The sequence below is a fragment of the Macaca fascicularis genome, chromosome 13, assembly GCF_037993035.2.
Source record: "Macaca fascicularis isolate 582-1 chromosome 13, T2T-MFA8v1.1".
NCBI lineage: Eukaryota > Metazoa > Chordata > Mammalia > Primates > Cercopithecidae > Macaca > Macaca fascicularis.
Window position 1 is genome coordinate 35414825 of NC_088387.1, and position 27858 is coordinate 35442682.

General features: G+C 42.7%; 2 protein-coding genes across 42 annotated transcripts in view; one reads left to right on the forward strand and one right to left on the reverse strand.

Moving 5' to 3' along the window:
• IMMT (inner membrane mitochondrial protein) overlaps positions 1 to 21374 on the forward strand; it is a 52246-nt gene extending 30872 nt beyond the window's left edge. For 10 of the 33 annotated variants that reach the window (XM_005575377.4, XM_005575379.4, XM_005575384.4 and 7 more), the window contains 8 exons: positions 3021 to 3124; positions 5123 to 5258; positions 6068 to 6197; positions 11285 to 11299; positions 13341 to 13564; positions 16711 to 16842; positions 18665 to 18794; positions 20424 to 21374. In XM_005575377.4, coding sequence (XP_005575434.1) covers positions 3021 to 3124; positions 5123 to 5258; positions 6068 to 6197; positions 11285 to 11299; positions 13341 to 13564; positions 16711 to 16842; positions 18665 to 18794; positions 20424 to 21037 — 1485 coding nt within the window. In that variant the 3' untranslated portion in view covers positions 21038 to 21374. Of the gene's footprint in view, positions 1 to 3020; positions 3149 to 5122; positions 5259 to 6067; positions 6198 to 11284; positions 11300 to 13340; positions 13565 to 16710; positions 16843 to 18664; positions 18795 to 20423 lie in introns of all 33 variants that reach the window. The other 23 variants (XM_005575380.4, XM_065526845.1, XM_074011320.1 and 20 more) reach the window with 3 other exon arrangements.
• A 5733-nt stretch (positions 21375 to 27107) lies between these two features.
• PTCD3 (pentatricopeptide repeat domain 3) overlaps positions 27108 to 27858 on the reverse strand; it is a 31502-nt gene continuing 30751 nt past the window's right edge. For 8 of the 9 annotated variants that reach the window (XR_012422081.1, XR_012422090.1, XR_012422088.1 and 5 more), the window contains one exon: positions 27108 to 27783. Coding sequence is in view for 2 of the 9 variants with exons in the window: in XM_045368948.2 (XP_045224883.2) it covers positions 27693 to 27783 (91 nt within the window). In the remaining 7 variants the exon portion in view is untranslated. The remainder of the gene's footprint in view (positions 27784 to 27858) is intronic. The other variant, XR_012422084.1, reaches the window with a different exon arrangement.

Below are 27858 nucleotides of genomic sequence, written 5' to 3' on the forward strand. Positions count from 1 at the left end.
CCAGGCTGGTCTCAAACTCCTGACCTCAAGTAATCCACCTGCCTCCCCCTCCCAAAGTGCTGGGATTATAGGCACAAGCCGCCATGCTTGGCACCAAATCAGTATCCATTCTTGATATATTTTATTTTCAAGATGACTAAAGTGGGCCAGGCACAGTGGCTCCTGCCTGTAATCCCAGCACTGTGGGAGGCTGAGGTAGGCAGATCATTTGAGGTCAGGAATTCAAGACCAGCCTGATCAACATGGAGAAACCCCATTTCTACTAAAAATATATAATTAGCTGGGCATAGTGGCCCATGCCTGTAATCCCAGCTACTCGGGAGACTGACACAAGAGAATCACTTGAACCTGGGAGGCAGAGGTTGTGGTGAGCCAAAATCGAGCCATTGCACTCTAGCCTGGGCAACAAGAGTGAAACTCCATCTCAAAAAAAAAAAAAGAAGGCCGGGCACGGTAGCTCACGCCTGTAATCCCAGCACTTTGGGAGGCCGAGGCGGGCGGATCACGAGGTCAGGAGATGGAGACCATCGTGGCTAACACGGTGAAACCCTGTCTCTACTAAAAATACAAAAAGCTAGCCGGGCGAGGTGGCCGGCGCCTGCAGTCCCAGCTACTCGGGAGGCTGAGGCAAGAGAATGGCGTGAACCCAGGAGGCGGAGCTTGCAGTGAGCCAAGATTGTGCCACTGCACTCCAGCCTGGGTGACAGAGCCAGACTCCGTCTCAAAAAAAAAAAAAAAAAAGAAAAAAAGACTAAAGTGGGAACTCACTGAAACATCAACTTTATTTTTCACATCATAAGATATACTTTGCAAAATTTTACATAGAACATTCTTTTTTTTTTTTTTTTTTTTTTGAGATGCAGTATTGCTCTGTCGCCCAGTCTGAGTGCAGTAGCATGATCTCAGCTCACTGCAACCTCTGCCTCCCAGGTTCAAGCGATTCTCCTGCATCAGCCTCCCAAATAGCTGGGATTACAGGCGCCCGTCACCACACCCATCTTAGTAGAGATGGGGTTTCACCATATTGGCCAGGCTGGTCTCAAACTCCTGACCTCAGGTGATCTGCTCACCTCAGACTCCCAAAGTGCTGGGATTACAGTTGTGAGCCACTGCACCCGGCTACATAGAACATTTAAAAAGCAATACACGAAGAAAAATACAAATATTTCTTCTAAATGTGTGGGCTCTTAACCTAGAGTTGAGTCTGTAGATAGAATTCAGGTGCTCATTGAACTTGAAGGAGGGAAACATCTTTATTTTCCCGAGCCTCAAATTGAAATTTAAAACCATTTTCTTCAACTATGAATACTGGCAGCAAACCACAGTAGTGTTAGCAGTACTGTGACCATGTCACCAATAGAAAGTACAGATGTTTTCAGATCACATTATAGTACTTGCAGATCTCTTGAATATTATATATGCTCATCAGTAGTTCTAAATAGGGTATTTATTAGTTCTACCACTAGATCTTGTTTATTATTTCACATTTTTTTTGTTTTTGAGACAGGGTCTTGCTCTGTCACCCAGGCTGGAGTGTGGTGGTGTGATTACGGCTCAGTGTGGCCTCATCCCGGGCTCAAATGATCCTCCCACATCAGCTCCTCAAGTAGCTAGCACCACAGGCATGAGCCACTACGCCTGGCTGTTTTTTTTATTTTGTTGAAATGGGGTCTCCCTATATTGTTCAGGCTGGTCTCAAACAACTGGGCTTAAGTGATTCTGCTAGAGTGCTGGGATTACAGGCATGAGCCACTGAACCACGTCTAGGCCCTAAGTGTTCTGGGTACCTTGCACCCCCTCATAATGTGAGCCTCTTGCTGCACTTAGTGGTATTAGTGTTAGAGGGTTTTCTTCCTAATATATTCCCTAAATATGAGCCAGCTCTGCTTAAAAAAGTAGCAATCAGTTCCATAGCTGGAGAAAAACGTGTTGGATCTGCCTAAGATTTTCAACGAAAACTTTTTTTTTTGAGAAGAAGTCTTGCTCTGTCACCAGGCTGGAGTGCAGTGGCGTGATCTCAGCTCACTGCAACCTCCGCCTCCTGGGTTCAAGCGATTCTCCTGCCTCATCCTCCCGAGTAGCTGGGATTACAGGCGCCCACCACCACACCCAGCTAATTTTTGTATTTTTAGTAGAGGCGGGGTTTCACCATGTTGGCCAGGATGGTCTCGATCTCTTGACCTCGTGATCTGCCCATCTCAGCCTCCCGATGTGCTAGGATTATAGGCGTGAGCCACTGCGCCTGGCCAAAATTTTTTTTTTTGAGAGGGAGTCTCGCTCTGTGGCCCAGGCTGGGGTGCAGTGGCCAGATCTCAGCTCAATGCAAGCTCCGCCTCCCAGGTTTACACCATTCTGCTGCCTCAGCCTCCCGAGTAGCTGGGACTACAGGTGCCCGCCACCTCGCCCGGCTAGTTTTTTGTATTTTTTGTAGAGACAGGGTTTGACTGCGTTAGCCAGGATGGTCTCGATCTCCTGACCTCGTGATCCGCCCATCTCGGCCTCCCAAAGTGCTGGGATTACAGGCTTGAGCCACCGTGCCCAGCCGTCTTTTTTTTTTTAAATACACAATTCATATACCAAAAGAGTCACCACAAGGGAGGTTTTTGACAATAGTTGACTTATATGTAACTAATTAGGAAGAGTGATTCTTTAGAGTAACATTTAGGAGGAATAAGGATCATACAAATATGTAAACCTGCTATTTATCCTTAAACTCTGATTTTGGTTTGTATATCCTTTTGAGACTCTTAAAAAAAAAAAACTCCCCTTAGAAAATGCTTATATGGCCGGGCAGTGGCTCATGCTTGTAATCCCAGCACTTTGAGAGGCTGATGTGGGCAGATCATAAGCCTTAAATTAAGAACATAAGCCTTAAATTAAGAGTTCTTACTCTGCAGAAATATTGCATATAAATTTTTACCTTTGACTTTAATGTCACATGTTTCTGTGTTTAATCTTGTTGGCCTATCATATGACAATAATAGCAATTATTTATTATATAATTAAAATGTTTTGTTTAGATTGCAGGTGAGAAGAAATCTGCTCAGTGGCGCACAGTGGAGGGTGCATTGAAGGAACGCAGAAAGGCAGTAGATGAAGCTGCCGATGCCCTTCTCAAAGCCAAGTAATTACTCATGGACTTTAACAAGTAATTAGGGCCTCCTGGTGGCTTTCTTTGGGCTGGGTTTTTTGGTATTGTCTGTATAGAATAAAGAGGAGGTAGAGAAACCCTTCCTTCCCTTTTCCACCTGTGCTTGTTCTGAATTGGCATTAGGAACTCGTACAAAGGTGTAAAAAGAGAGAAGGAATAAAATATAATTAGTCCAGGCTGGGTACAGTGGCTCACACCTGTAATCTCAGTACTTTGGGAGGCCTAGGAGACAGATCTCCTGAGACCAAGAGTTTGAGCCATCCTAGCCAGCATGGTGAGACCCTGTCTCTACTAAAAATGCAAATATCAGCCAGGCGGGGTGGTGTGCGCCTGTAGTCCCCGCTACTCGGGAGGCTGAGGTAGGAGAATCACTTGAACCCAGGAGGCAGAGGTTGCAGTGAGCTAAGATTGTGCCACTGCACTCCAGCCTAGGCGACAGAGCGAGACTCCGTCTCAAAATGTATATGTATAAAATTAGGCCAGAATAAATTTGGCAGAAACTTATATGAAGGATTTTTTTTTTTTAATTCATGGTCTTGCTCTGTCGCCCATGCAGGAGTACAGGGGCATGATCAGGGCTCACTGCAGCTTCAGCCTCCCGGGCTCAAGCCATCCTCCTGCCTCAGCCCCCTGAGTAGCTGGGACTGGCGTGAGCCACCATACCCAGACATATAGAGGATCTTATATAAAAATCAGTTTTGCTTTGGATTATTGCTTAGATGATGTGTCTCTTCAGATGTACTGAGATTCTGCTGTAGTTTTTACTGGGGACAGTTTTTTTTACTGGGACAGTTTTTACTGGGACAGTTTGGGCAGTTTTTCAGAATGTAGAAAATATGTCACAATCTGTTTGCCTTAACAACCAAAATAGTGAGTATGTAATAGGTATGCCACCTTGACCTTGATTCCTGGACGTTGGCTAAAACTAGCATTGAACAAGCATACCCAGATATAAGATCAACCTCTGTTGGTGGAAACCTATATTTGACTAAAGATCCTCATCAGCAGTATGGAATAGTTATTTGTCACTCAAAATTTTGCTGTCTTTCTTAAGAAAATATTTATTCTTAGTAGAGAAAGAAGTCTTTGATAAAACTAGCATATCTTTTAGGAGATTTAAGGCATTATGCTCATATCACTTTGAGTTCTGTGTTTTATGGTGGGTAGACCACAGTCTGTCTGACTTACGAAACATTCTGAGTCGTGAGGGCTCCCTGGGTCCCAGTTAAGTATTTGCTCAGTGAGGTTTTTGGCCTTCTCCTGTGCCTTTGCCTTCCTTAGCTCTCTCTCACTGGTTGGTGAGTCAGGTTGATCCTTGCAAGAGCTGCTGTTTATTGCGTGCTCATGATTCGGCCAGGCACTAAGTACTTCTCGTGAATTCTCTTCCTTATACGAAAGCGTGTAGGAAATGAAAGGCTGATATGGGAGCTGAATCTGGGGATCTTATTCTAAAGTCTGGGTCACTCCATATACCATATTCCCTCTCTGGTTCACTCTAGTAAATCTAGCTTCTAACCAAAATGTTTTCAGTTGTTGATGAGAAAAGCCTCTCGTTTATTGACTCCAAAAAAGCACGGATGCTCGTCCAAAGGTAGTGAGTTAGCTCAGTTGATTGTTCACAGTCAGTTATGGATGGAACTCTCTCGCTCTAGTCTTTCCTCTCTTCTTACTATTGTACTTGACTAGTCTTTAAAAAAAAGAAAAAGCAGTTACATTTCTTTCATTGACTTTTCTTTTCGTTTTTTAAAATAAAATAGAGACATGGTTTCCCTATGTTGCCCAGGCTGGTCTTGAACTCCTGGACTCAAGTGATCCTCCTGCCTTGGACTCCCAAAGTGCTGGGATTACAGGCATCAGCCAGTACTCCTGGCCTCTTTCATAGACTTAACAATTGTATACTGTACTGACATTAAAACTCTTTAATACAGTTGACAAGAAGTTATATTCAATCTTTGTTTTGTTGGTTTCCAGAGAAGAGTTAGAGAAGATGAAAAGTGTGATTGAAAATGCAAAGAAAAAAGAGGTTCCTGGGGCCAAGCCTCATATATCTGCTGCAGAGGGTAAACTTCACAACATGATAGTTGATCTGGATAATGTGGTCAAAAAGGTATGTTTCCTACCTTATAATATTTTATATTTTAAAATATAATCTCTTAAAGGATTTTAAGGATTTAGGAAAACAGTAAATTCCTACCATCTCCCCCTCTTTTCTCCTGCAAAGTATATTAGTTGTTACTGTTTTAAAAAATTTGCCTTGGCTGGGTGTGGTGATTCACACCTGTAATCCCAGCATTTTGGCAGGCTGAGGTGGGCCGATCACTTGAGCCCAGGAGTTTGAGACCAGCCTGGGCAACATGGTGTGAAACTCTGTTTCTACAAAAAATACAAAAAATTAAGTGGGCGTGTTGGTGTGCGCCTGTAGTCCTAGCTGCTCAGGAGACCGAGGTGAGAGGATGGCTTGGGCCCGGGAGGTTGAGGCTGAAGTGAGCTGAGATGGTGCCACTGCACTCCATCCTGGGTGACAGAGTGAGACCCTGTCAAAAAAAAAAAAAAATTTTGCCTTGGACACCAACCAAGTGGATTGTTCTGTATTGTTGATACTTTCTATAATAGGTAACATTTTTGGTTATGATTATTGTCACTTATGAAAATGTCCATTTTGTAGCAGATCTTCTGGCTGCATTTATGTGATCTGTATGGAGGGAGGGGGCCTAATAAGATGGGAAAGGGCCTGTCCATGGTATTTGAATAGGAATTAGAAGGAAACAAATAAGGCTTATGTTTCGTTTCTGAGCTTCAGATTTCCTTACACATTTCCAACAAAATGTAAACAAAAGAAGGAATACTACTTCTGTTTCTTGGAATGTTTGTGGTACTTTTTGTTCAATTTATCATATACCCTTTGTATTTGCTCAGGTCCAAGCAGCTCAGTCTGAGGCTAAGGTTGTATCTCAGTATCATGAGCTGGTGGTCCAAGCTCGGGACGACTTTAAACGAGAGCTGGACAGTATTACTCCAGAAGTCCTTCCTGGGTGGAAAGGAATGAGTAAGTACAACTGAAGTAATGTTTTTTTTCCGATGTTTTAACAACTAATCAACGAATCTAAACTTGCTTCATCTCCATCTTAGTCCAAATCCCTCTGACATGCATGCATATCTCTTTTTGTGTACAGTACACTCTTTCAGCATTTTATTTTAACCACAATCATTACAGTTGACACAGCCGCGACAGTACTCTTGTAGTTTTAGCCGTGATGAATGTGAGTTTCAGCTAGTGTTTAATTTCATAATCCGTGATTGGTTCTGTTCTGATCTTTGCTGCTCAAAAAAAAAAGTTTGGAATTCAAGTGAACACAAGTGACATTATAACCTTGATGCTACTGAAGTGTTACTGTATATGTATAAGTATTTTAAAAAACTTTGTTACTTTAAAAGTATTTGTAGTGAATTATTTAAAGCACACTTTATGTCTGCTCTGTGACAAAACAACACTTTGTTGAAAATGTACCTAGGGACCCTGCACTGAGAAAGGAACGAGCTGTCTGGCTATCCACTTCCTCAGGCTGAGACTACAGAGAACTTTGATGCTGAAGTCGTTTCATGGTGTAACTATAGTCACATTTCCCTGAAGTTCTGTGATAGTACTGAGAATCACAGACATCACCCATCTCAGCAAAATTAAAATACTGTTTATTTTTATTTTTTTATTTTTCGTTGTTGCCCAGGCTGCAGTACAGTCCTCCACCTCCCGGGTTCAAGCGTTCCTCCTGCCTCAGCTTCCCAAATAGCTGGGATTACAAGCGTGCGACACTACACCAGGCTAATTTTTTGTACCTTTTTTTTTTTTTTTTTTTGAGACGGAGTTTTACTCTTGTTGCCTAGGCTGCAGTGCAGTGGCGCGATCTTGGCTCACTGCAACCTCCGCCTCCCAGGTTCAAGCAGTTCTCCTCCCTAAGCCTCCCAAGTAGCTGAGATTACAGGTGTGAGCCACTGCGCCCTACCAGTTTTTTTGTGCTTTTAGTATAGACAGGGTTTTGCCATTTTGGCCAGGCTGGTCTTGAACTCCTGACCTAAAGTGATCTGCTCACCTTGGCCTCCCAAAGTGCTGGGATTACAAGTGTGAGCCACCACACCTGGCTTAAAATACTGTTCAAATGCTAGCATTTGTTAGAAAGGAGACTTCTCATGTCGTAGGCCTCTCCGGGCTGAAGGTATCAGGGTTGCCTCAAAGAACCATGGCTGGTCTAAGGAGTGAAGTGAAACACCAGTGCAAGGATTTATAAACATTCTGCATCATGGCCATCCAGGGAGACTAAATGTCAAGAAGTGGAGTTAAGGCTGTCAAAAGATAACTCAGACATTTAGCTCTTTGAATGCAGTTGACTCAGGAGGCAAATATCAGTTAGACTGTTGTCAAGTAAAAAAGTGACAGTACGATTTATGAGAGAGAATAATGTGGAGAAAAACAAAGTTCAGTCTGAGACCAGTGACTCTTGTTTAGACACTGGATAGCTACCATCTAGCAAAGAGGGCATTGTGGACAGTTTGTCCTTGAGAAGGAGAAACTTGAGCCACATTGACGCTGCTTCCCTCATCAGAATTTCTCAAGGGGTTGTCTGTGTTTCATTGAGGTTACAGTGGAAGCAGATGCGAGCACCTCAGAGACCTTCCCTGATTATATTCCTCCACAAACCACTGTACCGTATTACCTTATTTTATCTTCTTGAAATTCTTATTTATTGGCTTGCTTGTTGTCTCTTTGCATTAGATATATGTAAGCTCCTTGGCATAAACTTGACATTGGTAGTAGTAGGGAGTCTCCAGTGGCTCAAATAAAATGAAATTAGGTTGACAGGGCAGGACAGATTTTATTTGTGGAGAGTTAGATACGAGCATCAACCCTAAGAATTTGCATTCTGTCTTTGATCTTCCCAGTAGACTAAATCCTACTAATTTTCCCAAGCCAGCTCTGACATTTTTAACTTTTTTCTTTTTTTCTGCTTTTGAAAGTGCCTATCACAGATCTTTTTTTTTTTTTTTTTTTTTTTTTTTTTTTTTTTTTAAAGATGGAGTCTTGCTGTGTCAACCCAGGCTGGAGTGCAGTGGTGGGATCTTGGCTCACTGCAACCTCCGCCTCATGGGTTCAAGCGATTCTCCTGCCTCAGTCTCCCGAGTAGCTGGGATTACAGGCATGTGCCACGACATCCAGCTAATTTTTTTGTATTTTTAGTAGAGACTGGGTTTCACCATGTTGGTCAGGCTGGTCTCAAACTCCTGACCTCAAATTATCCATCTACCTCAGCCTTCCAAAGTGCTGGGATTATAGGCGTGAGACACCATGCCTGGCTGCCTATCGTAAAACATGAAAATGTTAAACAGTGGTTCTCAACCGAGGGCATTTTGTTCCTCAGAAGACATTTGGCAGCACTGGGAGACATTTTTGTTTGCCACAACTGGAGGGAGCAACTGGAGGGAGCTACTAGCATGTAGTGGGTGGAGGCCAGACGTGCTGCTAAACATCCTGTAGTACACAGAATAGCCCCTTACAGCAGAGAACTGTCTGGACCGGAAGGTCAGTAGCACCAAGGTTGAGAAACCTGTGCTAAAGAAGGGTGCCGTGTAGAAAGTGAAAGTCCCTTGTGAAGCAATCTCTGAGTTGTTTCTCCATTTAAATCTTTATTAATTTATTAAATGGAGTATATATTCACAATACAAAATTTGAAAGGTACAAATGGCATTTGAAGTTTCCCTCTCACACGGTGTTCCTTCTCAGGGACAACTGGTATTACTGATTTCCTGTGTATTTCTAGAGACAGTAATTATTCCATGATTACCCTAGCCCTCAGTGGATGTCCTCAACTCTGAAATCAGAATGCACTAAGACCTAAACCAAATTTGTTAGTACTGGTTTGTGTTATGAGGCATTTTGCTCTTATTATCATTTTTTTTATTATACTTTAAGTTCTGGGATTGGTCTTATTATTATTTCCCTAAACAACAATGTCCTGATGATGTTCACTACGTCCAGTACTCTTTCTGTGTTATCTGTAGCTGAGCAAGGTTCCAAACGTAATAATAGCTAGTGGTATTGGGCATTATTTTGTACTAGGCACTGAGTTCTAAGCGCGTCACATATATTAACTTATTTGAAATTCATAACAGCCTTATAAGGCAAATTTTTTTATTATCCCAATTACATAGATGAGAAAACTGAGACAGAAAAGTAATTTGCGCAAGGTTGGGGTAGAGCCGGGATTTCATTCTCCCTCACTAGCCTCACTATTCTCTGCCAGAATGATTTGTATCAGCAGCATGGGACTCTCTTTTAGTGTTTTGAGAAGAAGAATGATGTAACCATAATAAGGAGGAAAATTTATTTTTGTGAGATTGACGGTGTAGGAGGGAGTGATGAACATCAGTTGATGTTCAGAGCCCCTTGGATGAAAAATACCAGTCTTTGGACGTGTTGAATACAAAGGTTATTGAGAAAGTCAGGACTGGCCAGGTACAGTGGCTTATACCTATAATCCTAGCACTTTGGGAGGCTGAGGCGGGTGGATTGCCTGAGGTTAGGAGATCAAGACCAGCCTGGCCGATATGGTGAAACCACATCTCTACTAAAAATACAAAAATTAGTTGAGCATGGTGGCATGCGCCTGTGGTCCCAGCTACTTGGGAGGCTGAGGCAGGAGCATCACTTGAACCGGGTAGGTGGCGGTTACAGTGAGCCAAGATCGTGCTGCTACACTCCAGCCTGGGCGACAGGGGAGACTCCGACAAAAAAAAAAAAAAAAAAAAAGACGGTCAGGACATTCATACCAGGATGTTCAGCAGCTCATTCTGAGAGGCAGTAGCTGCGACTGGCTGCACTCCCCTCTCCTGTCATGTGTTCACACTGACAGGATACCTGTGAACCTGCTTGGGATACCTGTGATGGTGGTGGGGGACATCATTCCAGCTATACGGAATGCCATTTTTCCTTTACTCTCAAATCAGGCCACTGTAGTTCTTTGTTTAATTTGCACAGGTTAAATTAAAATTTAGTATGAATTCATTATTTTAAAAATTTCAAAGAAAAACTGAATTTATTAAGTATTTGAAATGTTAAGAGAGGCCTGGTACTGAGAACAGGGAGTCAAAACTGTGATTTAGTAAAATACTTTATGAACTAATAAAAATGTGAGGGATAAAAGAAAATTATAGTTTCTATGAAATGCTTAAGTTGAGGCTGGGCATGGTGGCTCATGCCTGTAATCCCAGCACTTTAGGAGGCTGAGGCGGGCAGATCATTTGAGGTCAGGAGTTCGAGACTAGCCTGGCCAACATAGTGAAACCCTGTCTCTACTAAAAATACAAAAATTAGCCAGGCGTGGTGGCACACACCCGTAGTCCCAGCTGCTCGGGAGGCTGAGGCAGGAGAATTGCTTGAGCCCAAGAGGCGGGGGTTTGCAGTGAGCTGAAATTGCGCCACTGCACTCCAGCCTGGGTAACAGAACAAGACTCTGTCTCAAAACAAAATAAAAAAAAAAAATGTTTAGGTTTCTGGGCACAGTGGCTCATGCCTGTAATCCCAGCACTTTGGGAGGCTGAGGCAGGCAAATCGCTTGAGCCCAGGAGTTCGAGACCAGCCTGGGCAACGTGGCAAAACCCCATCTCTACAAAAAAATACAAAAATTAGCTGGGTATGGTGGCACACACCTCTAGTCCAAGTTACTTGGGAGGCTGAGGTGGGAGGATTGCTTGAGCCCAGCACTTGGAGGTTTCAGTGACCTGTGATTGCACCACTGCACTCCAGGCTAGGCAACAGAGGAAGACTGTGTCTCAAAACAAAAAAACAAACAATTTAAGTTGATTACTGTGAAACAAAGATAAGTCCTTTAAAACCAAAACCACAATATCAATGATTCTTTTATTTTCTAAAATGTTATTTACCTTGATTTTGTCTTGTTTTACATTTTAAATTTTAGAAAATAGCTGTATCATTTCACTTTCCAGTATTCAAATAGCTTTTCCTGGTACTAGTCTCCGATTCCTTCTTGTTTCCTTTTAGATATTTCTGTTTAATGATCAATAACTAAAGTATGTGCATTCTTTCTTTTTTTTTTTCAAACTGTTCTATTTTTTCCTTTGTAGGTATTTCAGACTTAGGTGAGTGTATATTTCACGTTTAAAGTCTTTTGTTTTGGATATTAAAAGACTAAAGTCTTTTTGTTGTGCCTATGATTTCTTACACAAAGCCATCTAAATAGATATAAAGTAGAATTATGTCACATGATAAATCTGAATTGGATATTTTTGGTATCCGAATGCTCTCAAGAACGAAAATGTTTCATCAAGTGATTGGAATCTTATAGATGTGAAGTGTGTGTGCGTGTGTGTGTGTGCACGTGTGCATGTGTAATATGGATTGTAACTGATTACTTTGGAGAATTTCAAACATTAAAAAGTAAGAAGAAAACTAAAGAACTTCCAGGACCCATCACTCAGTTTTGTAGCCATCAGCATACGACCAGTTTTGTCTCATCTATTCCCACTCCTCCTCAGCTTATATAGAAGCAGACTCAAATATCATACTCTTTCACTTGTAAATACTGTATGTTTCAAAAACATCACCATACTATTATCACACCTAAAACTTCTTAACAATTCCCTAGTCACCAAATGTCCAGTGTTGGTATATCCCCTATTGTTTCATAGAATGAGTTTTTACAGTTTTTTATTCGAATTGATACCCATAAGATGTTCCACGTGTTGAGTTTAGTCAGTATATCTCTTGCCCCTTTTTGGTTTTTGCTTTTCAATGTATTTATTAAGAAATTGAGTCATTAGTCATATAGATTTTCCTACATTCTATATTTTGCTGTTGGAGCCATAATTCTTCACTTCATCTTAGCCAAAAGACTAAGAAGAGATGGAGTCATAATTCTTTTTTTTTTCTTTTTTTTTTTGAGACAAGGTCTTGCTCTGTCACCAGGCTGGAGTGCAGTGGCACAATTTCAGTTCACTGCAATCTCTGCCTCCTGGGTTCAAGCAATTCTTGTGCCTCAGCCTCCTGAGTAGCTGTGATTACAGGCATGTGCCCCCACGCCTGGCTAATTTTTGTATTTTTAGTAGAGTCAGGGTTTTACCATGTTGGCCAGGCTGGTCTCAAACTCTTGGCCTAAAGTGATCCAGCCATCTCGCCTCTTAAAGTGCTGGGATTATCGGCATCAGCCACTGCATGTGGCCAGTGGAGCCATAATTCTCTCCTTCTTTTTTTTTTTTTTTTTTTTTTGAGATGGAATCTTGCTGTTTCCCAGGCTAGAGTACACTGGCGTGATTTTGGCTTGCTGCAACCTCTGTCTCCTAGGTTCGAGCAATTCTCCTACCTCAGCCTCCTGAGTAGCTGGGATTACAGGTGCCCGCCATCACGCCCAGCTAAGTGTTGCATCTTTAGTAGAGACGGGGTTTCACCAGGTTGGCCTGGCTGGTCTCGAACTCCTGACCTCAGGTCATCTGCCCACCTCAGCCTCCCAAAGTGCTGGGATTACGGGCATGAGCCACCGTGCCTGGCTGGAGCCATAATTCTTAATCTGTGTATGTGTTGGTACATTTTTGGATTGAGATTTAAAAGAAACACAAACATTGGTTTAAGCCTGGATAGAAATCTTTGGGCATATTTTAAAAAGCTTTGCAGTGATTCTGATGGACAGCTCTGGTTGCTGTGTTGGGGTTTAATCTATATCATATGCGTTTAAGAAAAGTAAAAAAAACTTAAGGAAAAGTCTGAGAGAATTTGAATTTGATTTTTAGTTTTAGCAGAAAAGAATCTTCAATTGGATGCCTGTTGTAACTAATCATAGTTACGCCTGAAAGAAAATATAGAAGTGATTGTATATGTAAGTTTTGTCTTTAAAGACAAAGTTACAGTAAAGTAGAAAGTCTATTTATAATTAGTTCAGATTAAAAGAGGGTTCCTGGAAAACAACTGATTATCTGAAGGGTACCTGAATTTTGCCAGGGACTGAAAATATCTTATTGGGCACTAGCTAATTTCTGATTGAACTGGGGAATCTAAATCTCTTTTTGTGTTAGCTAAGTTTTACGTTTGTTTACTGCTCTTAAATTACAGTCAGTTGATGCAGATTACCTTGTAATGAGGTATAATTTCAGTGACATCATTAGAATTTTAACGTGTTCTTTTGCTTAGCTGACAAGCTCTCTACTGATGATCTGAACTCCCTGATTGCTCATGCACATCGTCGAATCGATCAGCTGAACAGAGAGCTGGCAGAACAGAAGGCCACTGAAAAGCAGCACATCACGTTAGCCTTGGAGAAACAAAAGCTGGAAGAAAAGCGGGCATTTGACTCTGCAGTAGCAAAAGCATTAGAACATCACAGAAGTGAAATACAGGCTGAACAGGACAGAAAGGTAAAAGAAATGAGAATTGTTGCCTAACATTTTAAAGTGACTCTAACTTGATTGATTACTTCTAGAAATAATACTGTCTCAGCCGGGTGCAGTGGTTCATGCCTGTAATCCCAGCACTTTGGGAGGCCGAGGTGGGTGGATCACTTGTGGTCAGGAGTTTGAGACTGGCCTGGCCAATATGGTGAAACCCCTGTCTCTTCTAAAAATAGAAAAATTAGCCAGGTGTGGTGGCTCGCACCTGTAATCCCAGCAACTCGAAAATCTGAGGCAGGAGAACCATTTGAACTAGGGAGGTGGAGGTTGCAGTGAGCTGAGATTGTGCCACTGACTCCAGCTTGGGCAATGGAGCAAGATTGTCTCAAAAAAAAAAAGAAAGAAAAAAAATACTGACAGTCATTGGCTTTAGGATATTGAATATAAGTCATGCTAACTGACCTTTAGAGTGGAGCTTAGGTCCTCATTCTCCTCATGAGAACTTCTAGGAAAGGAGTGATCAAGCAGAGTTCCTTTATGTTGAGCAGATACAGAAGTGTAAGAAGGTAATAAGCTACTGGTATCCAGGATTATCTAGCTCATCTTTCCAGTGGAGCTGGGCCTCTGTCCCTTAAAGCAGTGCTGAATGAATCTTTGTTGGAGTCTGAGTATATTTTTCCCTGCGAGTATTGTTAAGTGGTTGGTGGTTAAAAACCAGGTGAAATACCTTCTTTAGCCCTCTATCTGGGCACACCATTTATTAAATAGGTGTCCACAGGCTGATTTGGGAACCTAACTACTCATCCCACCTTTGTGTCTTCTTAGCAGTACTATTGGCCACTCCCTCCTTCTTGAAACTATTTCTTCCCTAGGCTCCCTGACACCATACTCTTCTGGCCTTTCTCCTACCTTGCTGGCCACTCCTTAACCTCCTATTCTGCTCAGCCTCTCAAATAGTGGCATGACTGGCATTAGTTCTGAAACCTTTTCTCCATCTAAACTGTCTCTAAGTGTTCTTGTTGAGTCCCGTGGCTTGGAAGTTTAAATACCATCTATACCTGATAAATTTCTATCTCCAGCTCTGACCTCTGCCTTGGCTTCAGGTTCCTATCCAGCAGCCTACCTGGTATCTCCAGTTGGATTTTCAGTAGTCATTTCATGCTTATCGTGTTCCAAACAGATTTCTTTATTCTCTCCAAATTGTCTTCCAGACCCTCAGCTTTTTTCTCTCTAAATAAACTGAGTTGAACAAACTACTCAGTTATTCAAGCCCAAATCATGCTTCGTTGTTCCTCCATCAATTCATATTCAGTCGCCCCACAGATCCTACCAGTTCTGCATCCAGCATAAATCCCAAATCTGTCCACTCTATTACTACCACCTTAGCCCAAACTGTCATCTTAATAGCTTCCACTATTTTTTCTTTCTTTTTTTTTTGGAGACAGAGTCTGTCTTTGTGGCCCAGGGTAGAGTGCAGTAGTGCAATCTTGGCTCATTGCGACTTCTGCCTCTCAGGTTCAAGCGATTCTCATGCCTCTCAGACTCCTGAGTAGCTAGACTTACAGACGCATGCCACCACACGTGGCTAATTTTTGTATTTTTAGTAGAGACAGGGTTTTGCCATGTTGGCCAGGCTGGTCTCGAACTCCTGACCTCAAGTGATCCACCTGCCTCGGCCTCCCATGGCACCAGGATTACAGACATGAGGCACCATGCACGGCCTACCCCAAGGAATTTAAACACCAAAGTGCTGGGATTACAGGTGTGAGCCACCATGCCCAGCCAATTTCCCCTTTCTTCATACCCTTCTTTCTGTGTCTGTTTACGCAGGCAAATAAAACATAGTCGAATCAGACACTAACTACACTGCTGGAAATCCTTCATGGACTACCCATTTCATTTAATATAATTCCAAATTCTTAACCAATACCCAAAAGGCTTCTTGAACGCTGCATGCCATGAGCCATTTCACTGCTCCAGGCACCCTGGTATTTTTTGTCTGTATCTTGACTACATCTTTCATCTTGGGACCTTTATGTTTTCTCTGCCTGGTACATTGTTTTGTCTCCTCTGTTTAAACCTTGAGCTCTAAGCTTAAGTTTTAAGCCTAAATGTCACCTTCTTAGCAAGACTGAGATTTCCTATCCCTTCAGTCCAAAGTAGAGCCTCTGTATTACTTTCTGTTATGTTGCCCTGTTTATTTTAAATGTAAGGTGGGGGAAAAGGAGGTTGAAGGGGTGTTGATGCTTCACAACAGGTCCTTGCCTGCTCAAAGTTATACGTAGAAATATGTGTCACAATCTGAGATGTCTGTTTTGTTTACTTGTTTACTGTCTGCTGCCTCCATTGAGGTACACACTGTGTGAGAGCAAGAAGTTCGTCTGCCCTAAGCACCATTAGATCCATACAGATAGTAGGCACTGCCTGGAACACAGGGCTGGCACTTCATAAATACTTATGCACTGACTGAATGGATTCGTTGATTTATTATATTGTTTCTGAGAAAAAATAAGTTCTGAATTTCAGGTAATCATTGTTAAGTAATTGTAAAGTGACTTACGGCTATTTGTTAGGCAAGGTATATTTTTTGTTTTATTTGGCCCATGTTGAATTTAAATTCCTTTAAAAATAAACAGTTTTCTTTGTTTAGAAGAAACTGTGTTCAATAACTCCCAGATACTTACTAATTTTCTTAATGATTCTTCCAAGTAGGTATTATTACTCACAGATGAGAAAGCGGAGATTTGAAAAGATAAATCGTTTCCCCAAGGTCACACAGATGATTGTAGTAAAGCTACATTTGATCCCAAATGTATAGTTACTTTTCTTCATATCCTGGATTTAGTTATTTCTCAGAGGAGCATGTGATTCAGGAAATGAGTGTTTTATATGAGAGGCAGCCTGGTGACGTGGAAAAAACCACAAATTTGGGGGTGATAGAGATCTTTGTTTGAAATCTGGTTTTTGCCACAGCTGTGTGATCTTGTTTGAGTCACCTTCCAGGGTTTAGCTTTCTGTTTCATATAAGAAGTAGAAGTGTACACATGCCCAGCACATTAGAGGGGTTCAGGATATGAAAGCCGCTCTTGTCATGGTTGATAGTGGGTTTTCTGTTTTCCTAAAAGTATATGTGGAGAATTGAAAACTAATAATTATTATGTTTGGTTTCACAGATAGAGGAAGTCAGAGATGCCATGGAGAATGAAATGAGAACGCAGCTTCGCCGACAGGCAGCTGCCCACACTGATCACTTGCGAGATGTCCTTAGGGTACAAGAACAGGAACTGAAGTCTGAATTTGAGCAGGTGAGGACCTGGACTCCCTTCAGCCACTCCCCGCTTCCTGACAGGATTAACAGACTCTCCTTTTAATGTACTCTGAGGATGTCGAAGAATTGGAAATCTCCTTGTATGTCTACAAAACTGCTTCTTTTTACATAATGGTGTACCTGTGTGTTATGATCAGATGTGTTTTTAAAATATATATTCTAGTCATTTGGAATCTTCAGAGCTTTAAGGAGAGGTGGTAAAGGGGATTTCAGGAATGCAGACGGTAATATTTGACATGTGCATCTTCCTCCTATAGATGGCGTGGTAGTGCTTAGATTTTTGTAACTGAGGTAATTTCCCAGAGAAGTTAGGTTTTGAAATCCCAGTAAATTATCAGGATGCCCATAATTATAATTTCTGTTCAAGAAATCATTTACAGTAATATTAACTTGTTACTTTGTCTTGCAAGAAGATATTGAGGTTTTCTAAGTAAAATCTTCCAGAGAATTGCAATGTATGTCAATATGAAAAGGTATTTTAAATTCTATTTGATGGATATTTTTCTGAGAAAAATTAATGGATAAGCTCTTAAATACATGTTATTGGAATAGAATTTAATTACTACATTTAGGTTTGCAGTACAGCTACTTTACTTTCTAAGGCTGACAATTTGTGGCTGAGCACAGTGGCTCACACCTATAATCCCAGCAATTTGGGAGGCTGAGGTGGGTGGGTCACTTGAGGCCAAGAGTTCGAGACCAGCCTGACCAACATGGCGAAACCCTGTCTCTATTAAAAATACAAAAATTAGCTGGGCATGGTGGTGCATGCCTGTAATCCCAGCTGCTCTGGAGGCTGAGGCATGAGAATCGTTTGAATCTGGGAGGTGGAGGTTGCAGTGAGCTGAGGTTGTGCCACTGTACTCCAGCCTGGGTGACAGAGCAAGATTGTGTCTCAAAAATAAAATACAGTTGGCAGTTTGTTTCTTACTTTAACAGCCTTCTCTCTTCTCTTGGTATGCTTCCTCTAATATTAGGTTCCGGCCGGGCGCGGTGGCTCAAGCCTGTAATCCCAGCACTTTGGGAGGCCGAGACGGGCGGATCACGAGGTCAGGAGATCGAGACCATCATGGCTAACACGGCGAAACCCCGTCTCTACTAAAAAATACAAAAAATTAGCCGGGCGCGGTGGTGGGTGCCTGTAGTCCCAGCTACTCAGGAGGCTGAGGCAGGAGAAGGGCATAAACCCGGGAGGCGGAGCTTGCAGTGAGCTGAGATCCAGCCACTGCACTCCAGCCTGGGCGACAGAGCAAGACTCTGTCTCAAAAAAAAAATTAAAAATAAATATTAGGTTCCATCAGTAAATTTGTAAAGAATTATATACATCATCAGCCGGGCATGGTGGCTCACGCCTGTAATCCCAACTTTTTGGTAGTCCGAGGCGGGCGGATCACGAGGTCAAGAGATCGAGACCATCCTGGCCAACATGGTGAAACCCGTTCTACTAAAAATACAAAAATTAGCTGGGCATGGTGGCACGTGCCTGTAATCCCAGCTACTTGGAAGGCTGAGGCAGGAGAATCACTTGAACCCCGGAGGCGGAGGTTGCAGTGAGTCGAGATTGCACCACTGCACTCCAGCCTGGCAATAGAGCAAGATTCCATCTAAAAAAAAAAAAATATATATATATATATATATATATATGAGTCAGACATTTTTGAAACTTTCTTTACACAAAATGTAGGAATTTCGTGACAACCGTAAGGCCCTCTTTGCTTCAGCAAGTAATTGCTGGAAGATTACACAGTTACATGACATGCATTGAGTATCACTTTTTTCTGGAACTATTTTTATTTCAGAACCTGTCTGAGAAACTCTCTGAACAAGAATTACAGTTTCGTCGTCTCAGTCAAGAGCAAGTTGACAGCTTTACTCTGGATATAAACACTGCCTATGCCAGACTCAGAGGAATCGAACAGGCTGTTCAGAGTAAGCATAAGCTATGTTATCTTACAGATAATTTCTCTCAGCATAATTTATTAAAATAATTTTATAGCGAAAATGGGGTACATGTATTGACATCAGGACATAAAAATACTAATCACTCTACTTAATTGCAGTTTTTGCCATTAAAAGTAATGACAAAATCTATATAACTAGAAATTTTATACCTTGTATGACAAACACAAAATCACCATTTACAAGGCTATTTACCCAGTACCCTTTGGCTATGTCTCATGTGCCTGGGTGGTAAGGGCTAGGGGTCAGTGTGGTCCATGCTTGCCTTCTGCAGGCTTGGTGGGTTATCTGGAGGAAGTGATTTGCCAAGTCCAACTACCAAATGGACAGTATTTATGCTGAGGCCTCCATGTGCCACATTGAAAGAAATGTCCTGACAATGAGGGTGTTAATAACTGTTTTTAGGTTTTTTAGGATGTTGTGGAATCTTTTTTTGTCACATAACAATAAAAATAAATTCAATACTCATGGAATTTCAAGATCCAGTAGTCTGTTAAGTTCATTTGAAGTCTCCCATTTCTTTTTTTTTTTGAGACAGAGTCTTGCTCTGTTGCCCAGGGTAGAGTGCAGTGGTGTGATCTCGACTCACTGCAGCCTCTGCCTCCTGGGTTCAAGCGATTCTCCTGCCTCAGCCTCCTGAGTAGCTGGGGATACAGGTGCGTGCCACCACGCCTGGCAAGGTTTTGTACTTTTTTTTTTTTTTTTTTTTTTGAGACGGAATCTCGCTCTATCGCCCAGGCTGGAGTGCAGTGGCCAGATCTCGGTTCACTGCAAGCTCCGCCTCCCGGGTTTACGCCGTTCTCCTGCCTCAGCCTCCCGAGTAGCTGGGACTACAGGTGCCCGCCACCTCGCCCAGCTAATTTTTTGTATTTTTAGTAGAGACGGGGTTTCACCGTGTTAGCCAGGATGGTCTCGATCTCCTGACCTCGTGATCCGCCCGTCTCGGCCTCCCAAAATGTTGGGATTACAGGCTTGAGCCACCGCGCCCGGCCAGGCTTTGTGTTTTTAGTAGACACGGGGTTTCACCATCTTGGCCAGGCTAGTCCTGAACTCCTGACCACAAGTGATCCACCCACCTTGGCTCCCAAAGTGCTGGGATTACAGGCGTGAGCCATTGTGCCTGGCCCTGAAGTCTCTCATTTTTTTTTGCAGAAGATTTCTGATGGCCTTAGCGTAAGTCTTAGCCTAATTTAAATAGTATGTTTCTTTCTCAACTATTAAAGGTAAAAATATGTGGATTAGATAGCATGCACATGTGAATGACTTCTGTGTACTCTTTGACCTAGCATTGTCCTGGGTGGCACAGGAAGAGGCAAGGGAGACTTAGTTGTGCTTGTGCCTGTATATCCTCCCTGTTTTCTCCATGACTTTAGTGAAAACAAGTCCCCATAAAATCATGTCATGCCTTACTGCCTGATATGAAGAGGCCAGCTAGGAAAAGACACCAGAAATAAGTGGTGGGGGTGGGGTGGTAAGAAACTCTTTCTGGCCTCATCTTCCACATGTGTAGATGTAGCTTGTTGAATGTGCATCAGTTCTGTGGATGTATGTCATCAGATGGAGAGAAAAATGTTTGGCTTTGCCTTTTTTTCTTTGTAGGTCATGCAGTTGCCGAAGAGGAAGCTAGAAAAGCCCACCAACTCTGGCTTTCAGTGGAGGCATTAAAGTACAGCATGAAGACCTCATCTGCAGAAACACCTACTATCCCGCTGGGTAGTGCAGTTGAGGCCATCAAAGCCAACTGTTCTGATAACGAATTTACCCAAGCTTTAACCGCAGCTATCCCTCCAGAGTCCCTGACCCGTGGGGTGTACAGTGAAGAGACCCTTAGAGCCCGTTTCTATGCTGTTCAAAAACTGGCCCGAAGGGTAGCAATGATTGATGAAACCAGAAATAGCTTGTACCAGTACTTCCTCTCCTACCTACAGTCCCTGCTCCTATTCCCGCCTCAGCAACTGAAGCCGCCCCCGGAGCTCTGCCCTGAGGATATAAACACATTTAAATTACTGTCATATGCTTCCTATTGCATTGAGCATGGTGATCTGGAGCTAGCAGCAAAGTTTGTCAATCAGCTGAAGGGGGAATCCAGACGAGTGGCACAGGACTGGCTGAAGGAAGCCCGAATGACCCTAGAAACGAAACAGATAGTGGAAATCCTGACAGCGTATGCCAGCGCCATAGGAATAGGAACCACTCAAGTGCAGCCAGAGTAAGGTCTAGGAAGATTTTCGTAAAGTCGTATTTCATGTCAAAGGAAATCAGCAGTGATAGATGAAGGGTTCGCAACAAGGGTCCCAGAATTGTCTAGAAATGAGCAGGTTTACAAGTACTGTTCTAAATGTTAACACCTGTTGCACTTATATTCTTTCCATTTGCTATCATGTCAGTGAACTCCAGGAGTGCTTTCTTTGCAACTTGTGTAACATTTTTCTGTTTTTTCAGGTTTTACTGATGAGGCTTGTGAGGCCAATCAAAATAATGTTTGTGATCTCTACTACTGTTGATTTTGCCCTTGGAGCAAACTGAATAAAGCAACAAGATGAAAACTGAGTATCTTATCGGTTTTCAAAATGTACATTTCTGGCCGGGTGCAGTGGCTCACACCTGTAATCCCAGCACTTTGGGAGGCTAAGGCGGGTGGATCACCTGAGGTTGGGAGTTCGAGACCAGCCTGACCAACATGGAGAAACCCGTCTCTACTAAAAATACACAATTAAGCCGGGTGTGGTGGTGCATGCCTGTTGTAATCCCAGCTACTTGGGAGGCTGAGGCAGAAGAATCACTTGAACGGAGGTGGAGGTTGCAGTGAGTCAAGATTGCGCCATCACACTCCAGCCTGGGCAACAAGAGCAAAACTCTCTCTCAAAAAAAAAAAAAAAAATTCTAGTTTGTTGTACGTACAGAAAATTTCCTGGAGAAACAACAGCAGAAGTAGGAACTTCTGGCACACAGAGTTTCCAGGCTGTGAATTGCGTCACCAGAAGTCCACAGCCTGCTTTTTGGCTTTGAAGGTTTTGGTGAATTGATTCCTGCTGCTCAGTCTAAGAGTAATATACAAGCCAAAGTGCTAGTGTATCTGTAATTGGGGATATATCGTTCTAGTGACTTATTAAAATGTTGGTCTGCCCACAAGTTAATTCAGCGGCCCTGTATGGGTCACAGCTCCCAGTTCTAAAACACTGGTAACGGAGCTCAGTTCTTCCTAGTACCCGGGCTCTGAATCCCTTCAAAGTGGGGATGGGGAGCCTGAAATCTTAATGAAGAGATTAAATGGTTTTGTTGTGTATTTGATGTAGATTGCTGTAAAACCCAGAGAACTTTCTCAGTTCACCTTTCTAAAGATTAGTACAGTTGTCGTATTGCATAAGCACTAATTATTTTACTCCATGAAGACCACCATCTCTACATAAAAATATTGTCAACTTTCTCCAGAGTTACAACTTTTTGTTGGGCATTGTGTGTTCACAAAGAAATTGAGGTGGCACTTTTTTCTGAGCAACACATCTGCAATCACAAAGGGGACAGGTTCTGCATTTGTAGGTGTATGCCAGCCCCTGCATTTGGGTAATTACATTCTAGTGTCTGTATGGCACTGGCCTTGTCCTTTGCTTTGGGGATATATTGGTCCACCTTTGGCTTGTGTTAATGTTGTCCATAGTCCTTGTATTCCCTCCTAAGTGGATTTATTTAATTCAGCAAAATACATCTAGTTTCTGATTGGAACACATGCCTTGTATTCCCTCCTGAGATTAATGCCCTTAATCTCAAAGGCAGAGGCACTCTGTGCACACCTACCTGGGGGATACTAAGTTTTTATTAGGAGATAATAGGACTGTTCTAAATTCAGTCTTTCCTTTTGGAATGGCACAAAATTGCAAAATACATTACTTGTAAAGCTAAACTTCCCTATTTGTCATACTAGAAATGCTTATAATTTCTATTTTACTTGTATGAGATAATGTAAAATATTATAGATTATAAGAAAATCTAAGTTTATCTTGGAACCCCGAAATAACTTCCTTCAGATGTGATTATCTGTTTGAACTTAGAAGCAGCAATACTGAGTGGTTTATTTTTTATTATTATTTTTTGAGACAAGAGTCTCGCACTGTCACCTGGGCTGGAGTGCAGTGGCACAATCTCTGCTCACTGCAACCTCTGCCTCCCAGGTTCAAGCAATTCTCCTGCCTCAGCCTCCTGAGCAGCTGGGATTACAGTTGCCCACCACCACACACAGCTAATTTTTTTGTGCTTTTAGTAGAGATGGGGTTTCCCTGTGTTGGCCAGGCTGGTCTCGAACTCCCAACTTCATGATCTGCCCACCCCAGTCTCCCAAAGTGCTGGGATTACAGGTGTGAGCCACCGCGCCCAGCCGAGTGGTTTATTTTAACCTGTAAATCAAAATAATGAAGACTACAGGCTTCTGAATCTTAGTAGTTCCTTTACCAGCCAACACACCCACCTCCTTGATTGCTTATTAGGAACCAAGATGATACTGAAAAGGGGACCCTGCTTGGCCAGGCCTTTATTTTCCTTCCTCATGCTTAAAAATCTTCCTGAGATATAACTATGTGCAAAAAGCAGCGGAGCCTCTTGGGTTCTCAGTGCTACTTCAAGGAGATGGAGTCCCAAGGGCCAGGGTTATCTGGGAGGTGGATATAGCCCTGAGCCATTTAGGGCAGGTCGGCTTCACTTCAGCCTTTCATTTATACTGCAAGTGAAAAGTCACGCGACTGCCACTGCCACAGCAAAAATCATAAAAAGCCAAATCATCACTTCTGTCTTGGTTTAATCCTCAATCTGTTTTAGTCTGAAATGACCTTGCCTCCCTCCTCACTGATGTAGGACAGTGTTCAACATTTTAAAACTCATGCATCCTGATTGAACATTTTCATGTTTAATATTTCAAAATTAATAATGTAACAAACTAACACCTAATTTTAGACAGTCTTTAAGACACACTACCTTCATATTCCTTTGTATTAATTTAAATCCCCTGCTCTCTTAACAGATTCTGGATAAAAGCAGTCTCCAAGTCCCAAATGAGTTGTGCCACCAGTTTTAAAGTAACTTGCTTGGCTCAGTGCAGAACAGATCATTTGATTCAACGCAGAAGGGAAATAAAAAGGCTTATTAAATGTCAGGCAGATTCTCTTCATCAGGTCCAGTGGTCACCACACCCGTTATACTGTAGGTCTATTCTTCCCTGGCTTCCTTCCCATTGATGTATCCATGGGCCCTGAGATTGGCGGGAAGCTTGAGGAAGCAAAGGATGGGGGCAGGAAGGTCACCTGCCCACTGCAACTCTTACCCATGTGAGGAGTAGGTTTCACTAGTCTTATCAGTTTTGTTGAAGGGCTTCTGCAGGGGTTGTGAGGCAAGAGCTTGTGAAGGGGCCATTGTTGTGGGAACAGACACCACAGGTACTTGTGCAGAACTTAGATTGTCCTGGGAGTAAATTCTGTCATGACCTTTATTCCTCTTGGACACTTACTTTTCAAGCATCTTAGAGCTCTGAAAAACGTTCTTGGGCTTGATCCCCAGCAGTACTGAATCCTGAAAGTCCACAGCTGGACATTTTCTTTCTTTTGAGATGGGTTCTCACTATGTTGCTCAGGCTGGTCTTGAACTCAAGCGATCCTCCAGCCCCACCCTCCCGAAGTGCTGGGATTACAGGCATGAGCCACTGTACCTGGCCTGGACAGCATTTTTTAATAGGCTATTTTCTGGGCCAGGATGAAGACTTGTTCACTGCCTACATTTTGTGTAATCTGATTATCCCATGTCCTAGCAAATTGCCTTACAGCACCCAAACCAAATACGCCCCTTTTTTTAGTAAAATGCCACTCTACCATTAATGTTGAATCTAAACGGTTCTATAAATCCTGCCTTACACACCCATGCTCCTAGTGACTCAATTTCATAGCATATCTTTTTGACCATGACCAGCAGTAAAAAATTTACATCACAATTTGCTACACTTACTGCATATATCTATGCACAGATCTATATTGCAATGCACTTTGAAAGACAAAGGCTACCCTATCTTAGAGACTATAGGTACGTAGCCAGTGACAGTACAATCTGACATCTTTTCCTCTATGCCTAGTGCTTGGCATAATGTTTATACAGCAGCTCACTAGGGGGCTTGTTTTTTTTTTTTTTTGCTTTGAGGTTGCTGAAAGGGGAGGGTCTGCTTTACTGTGGTTATGTAAGGACTTCTCGAAGTTCTGCTTCTTAAGAGGTCATATGCCCTACTTGTAGTAGCAACGTGACTAAGGTCTCAAAATCAACGAATGAATACTTTGCAGAGTTGGTGGCATTCATTAAGCATTTACTAAGACCTAGGTGCTAGATTTGAGTTTGATTCTAGACATGTAGAATCTTCGAGTGCCATCCAACCTCTTGAATACTTTGATGGCTATAATTTTAAGACAATCCTCAAATCCTCAAATGTTTGAACCAAACTAGAAGTCCAATTTCTGACTTCTACACATTGGTAATGTAACTCTGTGGCAACAACACTGAGCAAGTTTATTCCACATATATTAAGACTCCCTTTCCCCTCCCCATTCCATGAGAGTCCTTAATCCCATTTGTTTTTTTTTTTTTTCTTGGAGACAAGGGTCGCTCCGTCAACCAGGCTGGAATGCAGTGGTGCAATCATGGCTACTGCATCCTCAGCCTCCCAGGCTCAAACAATCCCCCCACCTCAGTCTCCAGAGAGCTGGGATTACAGGCATGCACCACTACGCCCAACTGTTAAAATCTTTTGTAGGGAGGGGGGTCTCACTGTTACCCAGGCTGGTCTCAAACTCCTGGGCTCAGGCGATCCACATTGGCACATGAAGTGCTGGGATTACAGGCATGAGCCCTGCACTTGGCCCTATTTGCTCTTCCAAAATTCTGGTTTCTCTAAGACAGGGGCTTGCTCTGTTGCCCAGGCTGGAGTGCAGTGGTGCGATCACGGTTCACTGCAACCTCCCTCTCCTAGGCTCAAACAATCCTCCCATCTCACCCTCCCAATTAGCTGGGACACAGGTGCATACTGCCAGTCTGGCTTTTTTTTTGTAGAGCTGGTGTCTCACTATGTTGCCCAGGCTGGTCTCAAACTCCTGGACCTAAGTGATCCTCCTGCCTCTGCCTCCCAAAGTGCTGATTACAGGTGTGAGTCACCATACCCAGAGAGAACATTTTACTGATAGTAGAGGCTAAAGACTATGATAAAATAAGCATTTACAGAGAATGGAGACTTATCCTGTGAGGCCTTAATTTTTCTCTGAGTTCAAGGCAGTTAATTGCTCAGAGTGTGGGTTTGGAGTATCTGTACCACAAATTTAAAAGTACCAAGCTAACAAATCACTCATTTTGAAAAGTCCACTACAAATTCATGGGCCATCTTCCCAGATGGATTTTCTCCTATCAACTCTAGCTGCAGAGCAACATGGTGATTCAGAATTGGCACCTGGATAGGGAGACGCATACCATGAATCTAAGGACTGTATTGAATAGTAAGGCTAACAAGAGTCAGGCATCTGCAGGTGCTGATGAACCAGAGACAGGAAGGGACTGAGTTAACCTTTCAGGTGGCCAGGTTCTCCTTGGAAGCTGTAAACCAAGACTGGAGGCTAATTTCCTCTCTGTCCTGCAAATCTGCTTTGATACGGAGCAATACCCATGGATGCTTAAGTAGCTAGTTACTATATCAGCTTTTTTTTTGCGGGGGTTGGGGGGGATTCCTTCAATTAAATGCCCTAAGACCTGACATCCTAAGAGAAAGCACAAACCATACTTTGGTTTCTAAGGATGTGTGACTGGGTCCTGGCCTTCAGAGGATGGCAGACAGATGGGAACACAAGTATTAGTAGACTAGAGCATCTCATAATTGTCAACTCTGGCAAGGTAAAGATGAAGCTCTCATGTGGACAACTCACGGGCTACCTAAGTAAATCTAGGAGCCAGGTATGTGCAAAGTGGCTGGTGGGGGAAGCCTTCATGAAGGCAGGAATGCTGCAAACCTCCACTTACTGCCTTCCAGGACCATTTAAGTCACAGTGGTAAGAGCTGCTAGAAGTAGTCGTTACCAACTTGATTACCAGCAATACACAATGACGTCAAGAATACATTCCACATCCTTCTGTCACCACTAGCTCTCATTTCAACCACTAAAATAGGTACCAGCTATAGCAGCTATAGACAAAAAGAAAGGGAGACATGAAACATTCATGGCTGGTCAAGTTAGAAAACTATGGCAATGGCTATATTAACAAAAATGCAAACGTGTACATTAATTACAACATTTATTTACAGTCATTTTACCAGTTGTGCAGCCTAAACTGCCATTATCTTGTTTTAGTCATTCCTAAGAGGCTTATTTCTGACATCGAAATATCCTGAAATTGGGAAACTACTGACCCAACCCCAACTGTGATAGAACTGCATGAACACCTTTCTAAGATGAAGGACCAGCATCACAGCAGCACATCAGGCCAACAAAGGCAGAAGTCCAGCAGCAGGGAGACGCCAATCGCACGAGGACGGCAGCATGAGGTCAGCTCACCGACACTGTAGGTGTGCAGACTTATCCTGATGACAAGAGCCATGGACCTCACCATGTGTCTGAAAACCGCAATGTTGCTACTTAAATGCTAAACCTTTAACAGTGCATTAATAGATGGTTATTAAGTAGCAAATTAGGAGCTTAAATCTACAGAACTGGGCTGTGTACTGACTGTGCCTCACAGTAACAAATTCACCAAATCTTTATCTTGTCTTCTTTGTAACAGTGTTAAATATTAGCATATCTTAGTTCTCAGGTGTGATTCCAGCAGCTACGGTGAGGCCATTGCTGCTCCTGAATCTCCACTTTCATTTGCCTTCACTGGTGTCACTGTCGCTGTCACTGCTGCTGTCAGTATCACTGTCACTGGTCAGTGCAGTTAGGTTACCTAGGGCTTCCCTGTTAAGAAAAGAAAATGGAGGATTACACTGCAATTCAATTAGGTGCTGGGGTTCTTGGTGTCTCTGACACTCA